A 19,048-nucleotide genomic window follows, 5' to 3' on the forward strand; every position below is an offset into this window, starting at 1 on the left:
TGACAACCATATTACAATGCAATAAACTAAACATTAGTTATATATCTTCAATTTTTGAGACAGGGGCATAACAATCTTTCTGGGGAAGGATTGTTCAAAAAACAGTCATCATTGCCTTTTAAATTTAATATTTTTTGTTCTCATGCAAATGTATGATTGCATTGCCTGACAACTGGAGTTCTAAGGGGGAGGGGAATGGCGATGGAAAAACAATTTGGTTGTGCCCCTGTTTGCAGTACCACTAACGATAAAAATTAATTAAAAAATAATTACAACAATTTGTTCTGCCAATTCAAACTTTGAATTTTCAATAAAACAATATTGCTTTACTGAAAATGATGTTAAAGGAATACAAATGACAAAAAATAACTGCAAAGTCAGGATTCAGGAAATGCATAATTCATAGTAGTACAAAATATAGAGATGAGGAGACTTTTCTAAAAAAAAAAAAAAAACAGAACGTAGTTTTGATATGAATTGGTTTCCAAAAATGAATCTAGCAACATTTTTTATCACCAGTCATTCAATATCTAGTATTTAAAGCAAACATTAAATATGCAAAAACCTTTCAAAACCAACAGAATAAATAGGACACCATTACATTTATGAGTTTTCAAACACTATTACTAACACACTTATTTTTTGAGAATAATTTTGTTATTAATGGAATTGATCAATTATTACTAATTTTAGAATACTTTATTAAAAAAATTGAATTTAATAATTACTACGGTAGGAAATACATTTCATCGGCAATTATTAGAAATTTTAAAGTGTTATTTTGTAAAGGTTTAGTGAAAGACCAAAAGCAATAAAATTCAATTTTGAATGGCAAAGTAACAATTTTAGTTTTTTATATATAAATTTATAAGGTCTAGTTCAATTTCATACGTAATAAACCAAGATTTGATTGCCTGAATAAATGTTAAAGACATTCTTTGAGTTATTATAAACATTAAGAAATTTACAAAATGCATGAATGAAATTTTTAAATCTTCATTAAGAAAACAAAACTGAAGAATTCAGCTGCATACTAAAAAAAAATTAACTGTGATTGAAAATATACGATTTTCCAGGGAAGCCTTAAATTTCCACCTTGAATTTTAATTAAAACCTCTGTAAATGAAACATTGAATTATCACAGTCGAGGTTTTAATCGATCAACAAAAGAAATTGGGCAAAAATATTTTACACAAGCTTGACAAGAAAGTATCATTGTTAATAAATCAGAACTTACGGAGTAAAACAAAATCAGCACACAAATAATTGAAAATTAAAATTTCAAATTTAAAAAAAGGAAAACAAATTCTAACTGACAGATCGGATTTCCTTAACAGTTCTTTTAAATAATTTACTTTTTGAATAGGTACCTGAATTAAAAACTTGCAAAATTAATTGAAAAATTAAAAAAAACAATTATAATAATTTTAAAAAATCAAGAATTAAAAAAAAAAAAACAGTACACCTATAAAAGAAATCTGCAAAAATTTCAAAAAAGAAAAAAAAATAGCTTGACATTTATTAAAATGCATAAAATCCGTCCCACTTCCAAAAATTTTGCTTCAAAAAATACAGCAAATGATTACGCAAGTATATTAAATTTTAAATACTGTATTCAGCAAGTACAGAGAAGTTTTTACAATACAATGAATAACGACAGTAGTCATGAATCAACCTCGTGTTTTTCATTAGTATTTTTTCTTTATTAATTGCAGATTTTAATAACATTTTAAGATGTTTCAATATTTTAACTGACAAAACGCATAAAAAATAAAATTTTAAACCAAACATTGTTTCGAAAAATGAAAGAACGTGCCGACACCGGGAAATCTTTCGCAGGGAAATATCCAAATACAAAATAACAATGAAACAAAACTTTTACAAAAACCAAACAAGAGAAAACTTTTCTCTATCTCTTTCTCTTATATATATAAATCTAGACAAATGCTGCTTTGATCGATAATTTTCTTTAATAAAAATGAACACATGTAAATCAAATATATACAAAGTGAATAAATGGAAACATTGCTCAAATGATATTTTCACCGAAAAATTATCACAGACATCCTCTTATTTAGGAGTGTAATAAAATAGTTACATTTAACACAAAAATAAAAAAGAACATATACTGCCACTGAGACGAATCCGATTCACAACTCCGGGGATGGGAGCTCCGAGATTGGCGATTTGTTACACATGAAAAAAAAAAGTGAAGCAGTTTTTAAATTCTTCTAGAGTACTTTGCTTTTTGAATTAAATTAACATGAACAATCTTTCCAGAATGAGTGCCACTAAAAATGTTTCCTCAAACAGAGACAGTCTTTCTCCACGGTTTTTCGACGGGCAGTTCAATGTCGATGGATAGATTTCCTTCTGTTGCAGAGACCCCAACCTCTTATTGTAACAGATTTCGAGAGTGACCATGAAAATTCTCAGTGGTTTTGGGAAACACTAAATGCAATGCTACCGTGCCAAGCACCGAAGTCATATCAAACTGTAGTTATAGTTACGAGGTGGTTATATGCAACATAATTTACTTAAATGCAATGTTCTGTGGTCATTTATGAATGGGAAATATTGTCGTTTGAATCAAGTATACGGAGGCATAAAACTTTAAAACCTCATTTTGAGCCGGGCTACCTTCGGGCATGGCACGGCAGGATGAGCAGCAAAATTACTTATTTAATTCCAAAACTCGCAGTTAAGAATATCATATCATCGATGAATAAACTAGTTTAGAGGCATGTTTTGACCAATCATGACTGTGAAAATCTGAATTTCCCACGAAACGGGTCATCGCGACATCTCGCGGAATCCGTGGCCCTCGGAGCCTCTGCGGTCGAAATCCCTCACTTCTTCTCCACCGTGCTGCTCAGGTCCTCCACTTCTCTGAGCAGCCGTATGAGGCTGTCCAGCCCCAGCAGGTAGCCCGTGTCAGGGCCGCTGTGCACGGTGGTGTCCCCGTCGTAGCCCTCGTAGGTGGTGTGGGCAAAGTCTATCATCCGCACGTCCACTTCAGGCCCGTGCGGATGCTTGCAGCGCCTGCTCTCGATGGACCTCTTGTGCGACGAGAGCCACGAGAGGGATGCCGATGCCGAGCAGGAGTCGTTGCTGCTCTCCAGGGAAGACTCGTCGTCCACCAGCATCCCGCCGAACTCTTCCGCGTCGCCGAAGAAGCTCTCCTCCTCCTCGTCGTCGTCTTCCTCGTCCTTCCTGTCGCAGCCCTCGTAGAGGAGCAGCAGGGAGCTGGAGTAGAAGCGGAAGGTGGTCTGCTTCTCGATGGCCTTCCGTAGCTCGATCAGGCAGCCGATGATCTTGCGGATGATCGTCACCCTCAGGTGCAGGCCGTTGTGGAAGAACTGGAAGAGGGCGCTCCGGACGCCGCTCTCGTCCAGCCCGCGGCCGTAGTATTTGTCTTTGCAGATGTAGCCGTCGAAGCTGGCTTGATATACCTAGGGGGAAGCAAATTGAATTCAAAGATCTGAAGTTAACACTTGAATTTGTTTCCGACGGGTTAACAGTTTCCGCAATCAAGAGTTACGGCTAGGTGTTCAGTCTGTTTCTAAAAATTGGAATGTTCCACAAATTTTAGTTTGCCTTTTCATATTTTTTATTCGTTTGAAGTATCACGATAAATATTATTTTATGTTTTAACTAGTGGTACCCGAACGGCTTTGCTCGTAATAGAAAAATTAAAAGGTCTTTTGGTTCGCCTGTATATTTACAAATAATGTATGGTGAATTTTCTCACTAATTGGCTTGTACCCATGTTATGGTTCCACGTTAGGATAATTTCGTATCTCGCCAATTGGCTAAAACCAACTAATACTTATTGTCTGCAGCACTGACAGCTTAAAATTAATTTACATTTTTATTTTGGCTGTAATTTTTTTAGTCAAACCCCCTGGTTTAGTTTATTATTGTTTGTTGTTAAAATTTATTAGTTTATCCTATTCTAAGAAAGATTAACATATGCAAAAAGGATAACAAACATCTTCATTACAAGTTAAATAAAATGAATATTTTTCTTGATGGACCTAGCTTACTTTTTTGAAAAAACATTTTAAAGCAACTTTTGAGGGAATTAACATAACTTGGACCGCTCCAAATTGGCAACAAATTTCCCATCTAGCATTCAATAAGTATGTTTTAGTGTGATGAAACTTCTCGGTTTCATTTGTTGGCAAATTTCTTTCAACTAAAGTGCGAGAAGTAATTAATTATAAATGGAAAATTAAAAACTATTTAAAGGGATAGGAGATAAATCAACTACAATCAGGTGAGAACAATGAACAGTTGAAAAAAAAAAAAAACATTATTAAAACATATACTAGAAGCCTCTCTGTGACTGCAGCTTAGAATCAAAAACTCCTAACTATTTGCCATCCAAAAGACTCTCTTTGTAACTCCAAAACACTTATATGTTGTACAGAGTGGGCTAAAAGTATGGAGTGTATTTCACACTTGAATAATAAAAAAAGAATAACATACAGGGGTGATTGTGACTCCATGAAAAAATACCTGAACTTTTTTTTCTAAGAAGAAGTATTTTGATGAGCATATATATTCACATTACGTACATGTACACATTATATTACGTTTTTTTGTAACTTATATACATAATTATTCGATGGGGCTAACACTCGAAGTTTTAATTGGACTTAATACGTCCATATGCATGAAGGGAATTAAATTCTTTAAATTTTTCTCATTTCTTAAAATTTTTTAAAGAATTTTATTTTTCTCCATTTGTATCTGAATTCTTAACCATTAATTACATTCATTTACTAAAAGTGCATAAAGATTTCAGAATTAAATAAAGTTTGGGGCAAAAGGAGCAGCGTGTATTATGATCACTGTGCAAGTGACATCACACAATTCAGTCTGAGTGGACTTCAGCGAGTCTTCTAAGTTCGAGAGTCTCTTATGCTAATTTTTAGCCCTTAGTTTATTACATTAACAAATTCTGCAATTCTAATAATAAATTTTGCATTTGATAAGTGACAAAATGTTTTATTTTGTGAATTTTCAAAATTACACTTCTTTTATTTATGCAAAAAAGCTAAATGAATTTAAATCCAAATTGCAAATCCAACTTAAGGAAATAAAATGACTAAAATTTTAAATGAACAATGAAAATATTAAACAATAACACTGGTTAAACTAAGTACTATGTGTTTATTTGCTTGCTATCCAATTTTGAAATGAAAATAAATTATTCGTTTTGAGATAGAAAGATCAAAATTTTGAAAGATTACTTTACAATATACAAAAAGAGAACTGGAAACAAATTGCTAACACTACTTTTTTTACACCTTTCATCCTTCTATTTTTTAAAAAAAGCACTGAGTTTTGTTTGTTTATTTCTCGCTTTGAAGAAATCTGAAGGAGAAGAACGCTTTTGCCCTGTTGCAGAAGTGGAATTATTTGATGCACTTGCTACACAAGAAAGCTCAGAACTCTGTGAAGCCGACACAATAATTGAGGAAGAGGCATCTGAAGTAGATATATTTTTTCAGTGGTTTCCAAAATACTAAATGTAGTAATAGCAGAAGAGGAAGTTGAAGCAGATATGATGGTGTTCTTGTTGATCAGAGAATCTTTTAAAATAGACCAACTATTTACTAAGTTGTCTCGCAACTTTTTGTTCAGAAACTCCTTTGTAGGGTTTTTAGAGCCAAAAGCTGCACAAGAAGTTTTTTCAATAGAAAGTAAATAGTATTTAATAGTTTGGATGGAATCTAAACTATCACAGTTCAGGGATGTGCGGGATTCGGTGATTATATCGTTCATGAAATTGAAAGTGCCCTCAACAGTCGGTCCATGAAAACATGTTAATACTGCCTTAACTAATTTAGACAGAACCGGATATTTTTTATCCCGAATTCTTCCATATTAAATACAGTGGTCCAGAATATAAGGATTTCCCTGTCTTCAGAAGACCCTGTTGACAAATTAGCATCCACTTGGTAATTTCTGATCTCTTGATTTAATTCATCAAGTTAATTGCCATTGACAACATTTGGCAAATAGTCAGCCAGTTTCAACAGTGCCTGAAATGTTGTTGTTTCTCCCCGCAAAGCTGGATTCAAGCCTGTAAATTTAACAAATAAAGAGTTTTTTAACGGCAGTTTTTTAATCATGTACTCTGTACACTTAATATAGCTTTGTTTGAAAACAGATATAGCTTCTTTCAATAAGGGATTCATTTTTCCCAGACCACGAAGAATTCGAGAAGCATCACCACCAACAAAAATTAGGTTATCAGGCAAATGACACTCTATATCATTAACACTAATTTTCAATATTTTTTCATATGTTGCCAATTTGGCTACCACTTCATGCTTCATAAAATAAATTAAAAATTGTTTTATTAGTTCAAACAATTGAATATGAAGCAAATGAAGCAAACTCTCCCTGCTCTGAAACAATTTAACATATTTGTTCAAATGAGGGAGAGCTGCATTATAAAATCCAATGTAGAGCAGCGTTTTTTTTTTTGGTGCACAAAGAGCTTCTTTACGATCCTCTCTTTTCTTTTCTTTCCTTCAGCTGTCAAAGGTTTCTTTTTTAATAAACGACTTATCTTTTTGACTTCGGAGACTTCATCTTCAGACAGTTCCCTTTTTTTGAAAATGTCATCAATAATTTCTTTGTAGATGCTTTGTTCAGCCATCCACGGAAAATAGAAAACTACTAAGGCATCCCATAAGTAGATAACCCTTTCCAGAACAGCCAAGATATAGAGCCATCTATGATTTGGTCTGGAAAGGGGCTTTAGGGGTTTCACTTTTAGTAACTTGCATACTTCAAAAAAAATTTTTTCGTTTATCGTGACTTTTGAGATCAATATGTATATCATCACATAAACTTTCTAAGTACCTTTTAAAGGGCTTGGAAAACTGCAAAGCACAGTTGTTCCCATCAATATCTAAAAGATCGGTAGCTTTGCTCTTCAATCTTTTTTCAACTCCGCTTTTTTTACCACGCATGGTATTGCATGAATCCATCAACACACTAATTAAATTACTCCATGGAACTTCATTTTTTTCAATTAGCGAAACTATTTTCAAATAAATAGACAATGCAGTTGATGAAGAGAGTTGAATGGATGATAGATGTCTCACAATTATTTTATTTTCTTTTTCACAATAGTATTGTGCTAAAACAGCCAATATGCTATCCGAGCCTCTTGTAGTGCTTTTATCCAAATTCAAAGAAAATTTTGAATTCCTTAAAATTTCCCACTGTTCATCTTTGATTGTTTTGGCAAGTCCATGCTTCAGTTTGTATGAAACAGTGGTTTGACTTAACTTAAGGGAGTTCAATGCTTGCAAGTCTTTTGATAATGTTTTGGCTAGTTCCACAATTTCTGGAGCTACAGCAAATGAAAGAGAATGTTCAGCAATAAATGAGCACACTAAAGCTTCAGATCGACATTTTCTAGTAAGAAAATCAACACTTCTGTTGTCTTCTTTCATCTCATAATCACATCTGGATAAAATCTACGTAATACACCAGCATTTTTTAATGATTCCCGGTTTCTTTTATGAGTATTTGTAGAAGAATGTTGCAATAATGCCTTTACGCCGTCATTAGCATATGTAAAGGGCTTGTTGCAAGAAACACAAAAGCAAAATCCAGCCCTATCAATTTTTTTACACCATATTTCCATTTTTTCATTGTAGGAATCTACTCTGTTTAACCATTCCCCAATTAAACTTGTTCTTCTTTCCTGCATCGATGAAGCCAATATCTTCAGATTTATCCAGATTAGCAAGTTCAAATGAATAAATTTATCAAACAAAAAGAGTAGCGAAATGAAAAGTAGGAGTTAACTAGTAAAATTTAATTAAACAAACTAATTTATATTTACGAGGAGCCTATTAATAACGATAAAGTATAATTAGAATTAGTTCAATAACAACAGAACGCACGCATACAAAGATCATAGACCAGAATATAAAATAAAGAAAATATTTGCATACGATAAATTCCTCCAACTGCCATAAAGAACTAAGACAGGAGTCAAAGCTCTTATCACCAGTGGCGGATCACCGCATAGGCGCATGAGGCGTGTGCTGGGGCCTCCAGCAAAGCAGGGGCCTCGGAGCCGCGAAGTGTCACATCTTCAAAACCAAAATTTTTTGTTTTGAGGATTTGCCATAGAGAGTCATAATTTTGAGTGGAAAATGCTCAAAACTCATGGAAATTGACAGATAGTCATGGATTTTAGGAGCGGGCTGATTGCTCCTAATATGGCCCCTGTGTCTAAAAAGTGGCCCCAGATTTCAGGTGCTTTTGATTGGATTTTTCCAGGAGAAAAAATTGGGATATTAGAAAAAAAGTATGTTTTTTTTTTTTTGGTATGTACGAGGTTCAAAGTTTCAAAATATATTTGTTTCTTTCCTCCGGAATGCTTCAGCAAAACAAGCAGTATATTTCGTGCTCTATAATCAAGCGAGAAGAGTTGTCTTTAACTTGTTGTACGTAGCTGCTGCTACCAGGGCCCGACTAACTAAAAGTGAGGCCGTTGGCCCACGTTAATTTGGAGGCCCCCTGAATACTCTACAGTGGCTGAGTTACAGGTATAGGGCCTGTCGGAATGCTCTTTTGGGGGCCTCTTTGTCAATCATTTATCTATGTGTAAATCATTTATCATGTACATTTAATAACTCCCTTTGAGGCCCCTCATATTTATGATAAAGTACATTAGTTACTGGCAGAATGAATAAAAAGTCCCTTTTAAGGAAGTTTTTTTACAACACAAGTCAAAACTTTATTATTACTTCAAAAATACTTGTATTTTTCATATAGTTGTAAAACTATGCAGAGTTCTTTAAGAAATTAGGGGCCACTTTGGAAGGTGGCCCAGGGCCCCAGGCCCAGGCCTTGTAGGTCTGTGCAGTAATCAGGCCCTGGCTGCTGCTGATGTCAAATGCAGGGTCAGAGAAATGGGCGGACAAGGTGGATCGCACGGAGCGTCAAATCAGGGAGAGGGCCAAAAGAAAGTCGGATTCTAAGTTTCCTAAATTATGTATTACTTTTTTTCGTTCCCTTAATATTTTATGTTTGGAAAATATTCAGAAAAATTTAGTTTTTTTTACTTTTCAAAATATATATTCTAGTTTGAACTTCTTTGAAGAATTCAGTTCTCAGTTGTCTGGATAAAAGAAAAGTTTCTGTAAATCCAGAGAGAAAAGTCAGTGGGGCAACACAAATGAATCTTTGACCTTCAGCGAATTCAGCTTCTTCTGGGACACTTGCAACTTAGGCCCTGCACTTGCACAGTTTTATTATTGCGGGAGGGAGATCCGAGAACTGCCACTTCTTTGTTCAAACAAGTCCCCAGGAAAGTGGGGTGTTAAGATAAGACGTAACAAAGGGCTCAAGGCTGTAAACTAATGGGGAAGCAGAAGCATTACTTAGTATTGCTTAAGTTTCACGTCAGTATTCTAATATATAACAAAACCCCGGGGTTTTGACCTTGAGAAAATGACCGCGACAGGCGTTTTCCTCTCTTTATACTTGTACATTTCAATTCAATTCAGTTCAGAGTTATCTTGTTGTCTTGTCACAATAATTAGCCTCTTTCTAGTTTAATAGGAAAAGCAGCATTTTCCGTTATAAAAGAACACTGGAATTTAGGTGAGCAATCAAACTTTCTTCTCTTTTTTCTTTTGTAGTGCTTTAGTTAGCAGTTTAGTTATAAGTTATAACTTATAAGTTTAAAAACAGAATCGTTTTGAAAGAGTCGAAGCGTATTTTTTTTTTTGATGCACTGCTCCTACGCATCATTTTTCACGATGATGGAATTTTTCCTGCTATCGATGTAAATTATTCACCCTGTGTAAGCAGGGAAACCCGCTTTTTTTCTTAGTGAGTTAGTTATCCATAAAAAATAGTGAAGTAAATTTTTATTATTTGCTTTCAACTGTAGCATAGGGTGTTTGTATATCATATTAACCAAGATACAGTGTTCCTTGAATAGAAGACATGAATTTACGTAACAGAAGTTGCTTATATTCGTAAAAGTTTTTTCCCGTTTTTGAGCTGACGTAATGGTGTTGCTTGGTCAAACTGATACCGAGTTAAACTTAGATTCACAAATTGTAAGTGATTTTTCATTTTCCAGAAATGCTTAGAAATGAGCAAAAAAAAAAGTCAAATGAAGGAAATTACTCTGGAAATATTTAAAGAGCGTATTTCTGAGAAGAGAGCCGGTTCATTCCATGTGAAGTGTGATCCAAAATTTGAGAAATTTTTTCCCTCACATTTTTGTATTTCTTTGAAATTTGGCTCATCGATTGTATTCTTCGAGGTAATCAAAAGTTAAAATTTTTAGATTTGTATGTCTTTTATTATTATTATTTTCTTTCATTTATGAGATTTTGACTTTTAGAAAAACCCTCTTTTTTTCATGAATGCTTGAACATATAATGGACGATAACTCAGCATCAAATATAGATAAAAAAGATTTGGTAAAAAGCATTTTAAAGTACATGAGTTGCTGTTTAATATGATACGCAACGATTAATTTTATGAAAAATTTCATTTTTGAAAAGTGAAATTTAAATTTCTCAGAAAGCATAATGATTTTTTTTTTTGAATCTCAAATTTTTCAATATTTGTGTGTTTTATCTTCGTTTGTGCAAAATTTCAAGTTGGATCTCAATGGGATCATATTTTTTATGAATTTTTGAATAAAATTTGACTTAGGAAATAATGATATTTTTCAGATTCTATTTAGTTAAATATGAGGTTCTCTTTCTGGTGATGGTCTAGTGAGTAGTAATTAAACATGACTATGCTTGAAATGGGCTGGCATGAACCTGTAGATAAGTACGAACTCCTCCTCGCCGCACCACCGCTTTTAATCTGTTTTTAAAAACTGTTTTCAAAATTTAAAAATAAAATAAAATAAAACAAAAGGAATAGTAAACTTATTAAAAGTTGCTAAATGTTCTTCTTTAAAACAAGACGAAGTCACTAACATATTTATTTTCGCGAAAATTACCACTCGCTAAAATGAATGCTTTTACAGTGTTACAAATTTATACTTGAAACTATTATTTTTGAAGTCCCCAACACATTTTTACCCTATGACATCAGCAAAGAAAGTCTTAAAATGCATTTTGAAAACTACATGTTTCAAAATTTTTACCCTCCCCCCTTTCCTTACCTTTCCTATAAAATCAAAGGTTTTTTTCTTTCCTTTTTTTTGTCCAAGTGCCTCCCCCCCACTAAAATTTTTTTCTAGTTGCGCCTCTAAATTACACTTGCATTGAAAAACAGCGCAAAAAAGCTGGGATTTTGCTAGATGCCAGTGACTGGAGCTTTGATCTCACCCTTTGCACTAGCTTAATTACGTAAAAATATAGAGAGGCAAAATTTTTCACCAATGTTTTTTTTTTTTGGTCAGAAATGTCGTTTTTTTTTTCTTTTAAATAAGAAGTAACTACCTCCTTCCCCTCAAATCTTGTTGATTCAAAGAACAAAAAAAAATTTTGATTTTCTGCATTGTTTATATTAGTTAACTATATCATTTTTGTTTTGTCAAGGGCCTCCGGATCAGGTTGTGCCTGGGGCCTCACTATCCCGTAATCTGCCACTGCTTATCACTTTTCTCTTCCTACCTCCCCCCCCCCAAAAAAAAAACTGGCCACCGATTTGATTTTACCCATTCTCAGTTTGACCTTGAAGCAGGTGTGAATGCATCATCTGAAAAATAGTTTCCTTGGCAGAAAAAAAAAATCGTTTGCGGCAACCCTTCCCAAAGGGGAAAAATATTCTTTCAAGTAACCCTCTTTCCTCTTCTTATCTAGCCTTTATTCTAACCCCCACCCCAGCTGTTCTTCCATAATTACCATAGAGTTTGCAAAACATGATGGTGCTTTATACCAAACAAAACGTCTTCAATTTGGACTTTCGGCGTGCGTTTCATTAAACATCGCCCTAAATTTACAAAAGTCGGTTTTCTGAAAATATAAGAGTTTCGGTATTTTCGAAGATGAAGATACCGGAATTCAAGATGAAAATACCGGAAATCCGGTAAAATACCGGAACACAATCACCCTTGAACATATTAAACGCCTAATGCATCATTGAATTATTTATGACTTTTTTTTTTTTGGGGGGGGGGGGGTTGCTTTCTTGCTCTTGGGGGGGGGGGGGTTAATGACTTCAAACCATTGTTTTAATTTCAAGCAGGTTTTTTGCTGCATATTTTGTTCATGGCACATGTGAGTGCTACCTCATCGTAAGAGAGGGGAGGGAGTGGGGCGGCAAAAATTCATTACATATACTGTTTCGACCAAATGTATTGAGTGTTAACGAATTAATACTAAGAGTTATTTTAATACATCCTTAGCCATTTCAATAAAACTGCACTGCTGCAACCCCTCGTTGCCAAAAGAAAGAAATACAATTGCAAATTGTGTCACTTTGCTTATCTCAGTTCAATGATAAAAATTTCTCTTTTTTAGCCCATGATCATTTTAGAGAAAAATTGTAAACTTTAAAACTTAAAGGTGAAACAAAAAATCTACTGGAAGTTGAAAACAATAGTTTGAAATAATTAAAACTCAAATGGTAAAAAAAAAGGCAGACAACTTGTAAATGTTAGAAATACACTGCTGAATCTAATACTTTTCACACCTTTATCTGTCAGCTAAGAAACAATAAATAATAATGTTTAAAACAATGCAGATCCGACAATCGAAGAAATATGGTAGATAAAATTGACAAGCAATCCTACTCAAACCTGTTTTTGTGTGGTAAATAGGGACTGCATAAAAAAAAGGCTCAAAACTTAACAAGTAGCTATATAAAAAAAGTTTTTGCAACACATTAAAAATATATATATATGCAGTGAATAGGGATTGCATAAATATTCAACCCAAAAACCTTACGAAACAACTAGGCACTGCTTTTTAAAAATGAAATCAAGACATCACAGCTACTTGGAACCTTGCCGAGCGTTTTGCAATCTGATTTAGAAAATACACATGCAATTATTTTTAAATGTTTTATTCACATCTGCACTAATTTTACACATACAAAACGTTTCAAAATGTCTAACTATTATTCTTGTCAATAAGCAAACTATAAGCAAGGGCTAACAATAAGCAAAACTTTCTTGTGATAAACTGGTTCACAACTGCTTTTGTCAATTGAATATGTTACCTTGTATTTATTTTACAGATAACTTTGTTAATTATGTTTCCAATTTGATTGAAATTTTCAAATACTCAATGTTTCTCAGGCCATTTTAGGAGGACACTGAACTCGTTTTTGCCTTTCTAAATTCTTCCTTGCCCCAAGTAAGTTTTGACAAAACTTCATCACAAAGCCAAGTTTTTTTTTTTTTTTTTTTTTTGGGGGGGGGGGGGGTCTTGAAATGTGTTTCCTTTATTTTTCTTATAATTTAATTTGAACATAAATCTGAATTTTCTTTGCTTTTCACATAATATTCTAAACCAAGCATAGGTGTCTTTTTGATTGAATTAAAGTGATCTTTCATCTTGAAAGCACCCTGCCTCTTTTTGGTTTGGGAAAAATACTAATATACCAAAAAAAAAAAAAAAAAAAAAAAAAAAAAAAAAAAAAGAAAAAAAAAGCAAATTAAAAAAAAATGTACAAAAACAGGTTTGAGTATCTGATACTTCCCTCCTTTTGTATTTAATCAGTTCTTTTAAGGGTCATTGTACAAAAAACGTAGGTTTTTGAAGTTGGAATTCATGAAAAAAAATATCTTCCATTTTTTTAAAAGTTACTTTATATTGTTAATTTTAGGCACCTGTTTACTCTCACATAGTTAGTCACATTCTTTATTGGTTATTTTGTAACTTTCTTTTGTAGTTAAAATTTTGTATATGAATGGAGGGTAACGGATAGTAAATATATATTTTAAATGTTATTTTTAAACTTTTCATTTAAATAAACATTGCATCTTGTATGAGGAACATGATTTGAACTGATTAAATGTATACATCTTCCTTAAAATGGATTTTTAAAGAAAGTTGTATGCTCCATTTCTGATTGTATATCCTCTATTACATTTATACTGTAATGGAGGATACAGAAACGGAGGATACAAATACTTATGTTTTGCTATGATCATTGTGTTGATTTAGGGTTAACGCAACATTTATTTAGAATTTACTTAAAAAAGTGATTCAATTATAACTATAAATTTTTTTTTGTACACAAACAATTCTTGAGTTAAAAAACTCAAGAACAGAGGATACACAAAGTTAAGGACTTATTTGACTTCAAAGAGAATAATGCTGAAATTCTTTCACACTAAGTTCTTTAGCTTCACTATGAAGACCCAGAGTTGAAAAGGGCTAACTTGTGATTCTAAACCTCTGTAATGAGCAGCCAGTACTGCCGTCTATAGGAAATTCTATTATTTAATTACATCCTGAACGGAGGATACAAGAAATACTGTGAGTGATTCAAAAGATTATGAATGCTATATATTTTTTTATTTTAAAAACATAATTCTTTTAACCTATTAAAAAACATCAAATGATTTAAATTTCACTATTAAGTCTGTTATATTTTTTTTTGTATTGAGTAAATAAATGAAAAAGTACATAGGAAGAAATGTGTTGGGACATATAATGGAGGCATACAAGTATCACTCCGTTCAGGGAAAAAAACATTTAAAAATTTTTATAACATCATTAATTTGTATTTATCATTTTCAAAATTTGTTATACTTTTCTAAATCTCATAAAAAAAAGTGCTTAAAAATAAATATTTTTGAAACTAACCACCCTAGACATAAAAAAGTGCGTTTTTTGTAGAATGACCCTTAAAGGATTTAAAGGAAATCATGAAAAATGAAAAAAAAAGAGAGCCACTGAATGACTTCTTCTTGCGGTCAAGACTCACCTGCATGCCACACAGTCTCACTCCCAGTCGAGCAGAGGTGCTGGCTGCACATTTTGCCATCTGGCGAGTACGCTTATCTGGTGAAGCATCATCCCCATGCATGCGGGTGCCCATTTTCAGATCTAAGATGCATGGCTGGTGAAAGTTAGACGTAACATTTTCTAGCAACAAAAAATCTGAAGCTTTCGTCAAGGAAAATAAGGTTTAGAAAGCACAGGTTGGGCATCTAAAACTGGTAAAAATCTATCTGGGTTAAAAATCAAGATGTACTTGGAGCGAAATATTCCTACAAGATGATTCAATGACACAAAAGAACTATTTTCATTTAGTTGAAAACAAATCAATTGAAATATCAAAACATTTAAAATAGTCAACGAAGTGCAATCTCAAAGTAAAAAAATAAGTTAAAATCAAAGTTAAAAAAATGTCGAAATACGTTTCAAATTAATCTCAAAACATATGTGGATGCCTTAGTTGTCAAATCAATTAACTCTACTTTAAAAAAAATCTTAATTCCTGCTTTAAAAATGCTTGATCAATGCCTAGCATGCGAATTTATATTTAAGTTCTGGTTCAGTACATTTCTGACCATGTGATGGCAGAAAATGTAACACAAGGTCCTATTTACTCCTATGTATAACACAATCTTCTTCATTAATTTTCTATACTTTTTGTTTTATGGAGTTAATCGATTTGGCAAGTGAAGCATCCATATCAAACTTAAAAAAAAAAAATTAGCATTTGGCAAAAATTTATTTTATTCTCAAAACACAAAATTATTTTCCTAGTTTTTAAAATTTTTTTATATTTTTTAAAATGAGCATGTAGAAACCGTTTTTTGTTTTCCCTTCTCAATTAAACACCAAAAAAGTGGTATTTTTGATGTTTTATAAGTCAAAGGAGCTCCTAGCTTAACAAGATAAATGAAAGTCTAATGAATACAACAAAATCTGAGAAAATTTTAATCAAGAACAGCATTTATTTAAGACTCCAACACTATAATTAGTGCTATTCGGCTATTAAAAATCAGCATTTAAGTTGATTTACTGCACTAAAATTAGTTAATTAGAATTTTACTTTGCATGTTCTTCCCATACCAGAAACCTAAGAGAACCTAATAATTAAAAAGCCTAGGAATTAAAATAGCACCTAACAAGAATATCTATTAAATTCAAATGGAGTAACTTTAAAGTATGCTAAACTTTTTCTTAAATGTCATTTAAAATCTTTTATTAACAATGTAAACATGTTAATATCTCATTTATATCAAGCATTGATTGCATTACATGTACTGGAAATAATGGAATACTGACTGACCAGGCAGCAGTATTGATTGTGTCTCGTAGTATACAATTAGAAGGAGTTTGAAAACCATAATGTCTGACCAATGATGAGATGGAAAGGCTAACATCTGGTTTAAGGCGGAAATTGCATCTGTTTCCAGGGATGCCAGCTTTTGCAGGCATGTGTTAGCCTTTAAACTAAGCAGAGTACCATTGAAATAAGTGGCACATGCGCATCAAATTTCCATCCAGATCCTCCTATCCTTAAAATCTTCAAAGTTAGTCTAAAGTTATGTTCTTGAAACTTCAATTTTGAAGAGGGAGAAGGAATTGATTTCAATCTATTAAAAAAATTATTGATCGAAAACAGTCTTTAACATATAACAGTCTTTAAAAATAAACATGGCCTATAATCGCGTTTTTAAGGCTAAAATCGCTTTTTTAAAACTAAAAGTTTCAAAATTTTGACCGGACACTTTTTGGCCTTTTTCCTATCTGATCAAGAAAAAAAAAATTTTTGTTTTTGTTTTTTAATGTGCTGTTCCCTTAAAACTTTTTTCTGGTTACATCACTTGCACGCAGAGGCAAACTTCAAGCAAATTTGGTGAGAACTAGACAGAGGAGAAGTGCCTTTTGTTTGATTCTAAACAGCTACATTCTAAGAAATTGTATCTGCTTCAATGATACAAAGGAAACAAATGTTTTGGAGACTTTTATAGAGAGGAATATTTTCGTGCTCTAGGAAAAAATAGGGAATCATTGAAATGAGTCTCTATTTTGTGTGTCTATGACTGTGCAGCTATGATACCCGAAATGAGGGGGCCCCGCAAGGCGCCCCTCATTTCTTGTGAATGTGGTAATGTTCCGTGGAAACGAGGGGCGCATTGTGGCGCCCCCTCCCCCTTCGGACGGCCCTGCTCCAAGGTGCCTGAAACATTGAATAACCATTTGAAAATTTAAAGCATGTTTTTAGGGGCAAGTTTTCCTCCAATTGAATTATTTATGATTATTGTTAGTCTTAAAATATTTTAGCAAGTTAGTTACATTAGTTTAGTATAGATGCATAAGATTTATAACTTATAAATATAATGAAGTATGTAAATAAGAAACTTAAAGTCAAAGGCTGCAGAAGACTTATTATACCTGATATTTATTTCAAGCCAATAGCATATAAATTTGAAAATTATTCAGTGGGTAAAGCAAAAAGTTTCATTAACATAAAAGGATACATCTAGGGCTTGGTCTACTGTAGATTTGCCGCAAATGCTCATCTTTTATAAGTTTTTTGTCACTGCAGGAATGAATTTGAACTCTAGAGAATCAAAACAAAAGCAACATTAGTAAAAAATGCTCACAGCAAACAATACAATTTACAACTGAAAAGATAAGTACATTTAACAACATGCAATTTTTCTGTTAATGAGATTATGCTAATAATTTGAAGGCACCAGCAGTTGTAATTAATATAACATATCATGTTTAAGACAAATAATTAACCAACAAAATGAGTGCAAAATGATGTCAAATCCAAAAAAAGTGGGAAAGCTATTGCCTCACTTCATTCTTCTACACTCATTTGGGCCATAGCAGTCGCACAAAATTAATTTTCATTGAGTGTTGTGAGGTGATGACGCTGGCAGGTCTCTTGCCACAGTTTTCGGACCGTAAGCAATGTTCGGACTTGATGAAAAAGCCATTTTTTGCTTTATTGTATCATTAGCAAATCTGTCCCCCCCCCTTTTATGCTGACAGGTAAAAACAGTAGCTCTAAAGCAATGAAATAGATATAGGAATTAATGGACATTTTTTGTCACTATTGCCTTTTTTGGTGGCAATCTATATGAAATCGGACAGCAAAAGTGAGAAGACAATTTAAACTTGGGGAACCTTGTTCATTTATTCTAACCAATGAAAAAAGACTTCATGGTAACATGCAGTTAGTTCACATGAAAAAGATCTTCAGCGTTACCTGTGGTCAATTTAAGAAATTTTATATTTCCCCCTGTGTAACCTTCGAACTCATTGATTTTAAAGGCCAATACAGATTGGGGAACCAAGTTGGGGCCTTCAAATATAGACAGTAATTAATTGCATGGAAAGAAAAAAACAATGAAACATTTATGCAAAGTATGTTTTGTGCCAAACATTTTAATATAGAAATATTTTGGTGGCTCTGACTGTAAACCAGTTAACTCCGTGATACATTTCTTGTTAAGTAACTTTTCAGGAGGCAATAAAAACATGTCAGGTTTATAGCAGGTTTCATATTTAGCAGGTATTTTAAAACAACAAATTTCTTTATTTGAACCATTTGGCGCCAATTGTTTCTTCTAATGATGCAGCTTGAAATAATAAACAAGGGGGGGGGGGGGGGAGGAAACCTTGATTATGTGAAGTTAGCTGTTTTACAGTCAAAGTCATGAGTATGTAAATTTAAAAAATGCATACAAATTTCAGAAACTTGTAATATAGATGGATTGCTTTTGAGACAAATGTACTTACCAGAAATGTCAATTTTATAAAGTATTTCAAAAGTTTAACTTAAGCCACTCAATGAGCTTGATTGAATATTTCTGCATTAGACATAAATATAAAAAATCAGCTACATTTCCAGCTTATATATAAGTTAGGTATAATGCTTTTGAATGTATTTGCATTACTAGAAAACACATAAGTAAATGAGCATTTTCTAGATGAAACACCAATTACAAGTTTATACTGAGATCAACTTGCTGCACAATATAAAAACAAGCTGCATTACAATTTTTATACAGTAGAATACCTTTAAAACGCTGAACTATAAAACGCAATTCTTTATAAAACACACTCCTTTCCAAAAGTAAACAATAAGTTTTTCCATTAAA

The 19,048-nt window shown here is 32.9% G+C and overlaps 1 protein-coding gene across 3 annotated transcripts in view; it reads right to left on the bottom strand.

Moving 5' to 3' along the window:
• Positions 1-2,829: 2,829 nt before the first annotated feature.
• LOC129221430 (inositol hexakisphosphate kinase 1-like) overlaps positions 2,830-19,048 on the bottom strand; it is a 108,521-nt gene continuing 92,302 nt past the window's right edge. For all 3 annotated transcript variants that reach the window (XM_054855915.1, XM_054855913.1, XM_054855916.1), the window contains exons 4-6: positions 17,414-17,496; positions 14,902-15,077; positions 2,830-3,452 (exon numbers count right to left, since the gene is read on the bottom strand). In XM_054855915.1, the coding sequence (XP_054711890.1) occupies positions 2,850-3,452; positions 14,902-15,077; positions 17,414-17,496 (862 nt within the window). In that variant the 3' untranslated portion in view covers positions 2,830-2,849. The remainder of the gene's footprint in view (positions 3,453-14,901; positions 15,078-17,413; positions 17,497-19,048) is intronic.

Source organism: Uloborus diversus, chromosome 4, assembly GCF_026930045.1.
Source record: "Uloborus diversus isolate 005 chromosome 4, Udiv.v.3.1, whole genome shotgun sequence".
Classification (NCBI taxonomy): Eukaryota; Metazoa; Arthropoda; class Arachnida; order Araneae; family Uloboridae; genus Uloborus; species Uloborus diversus.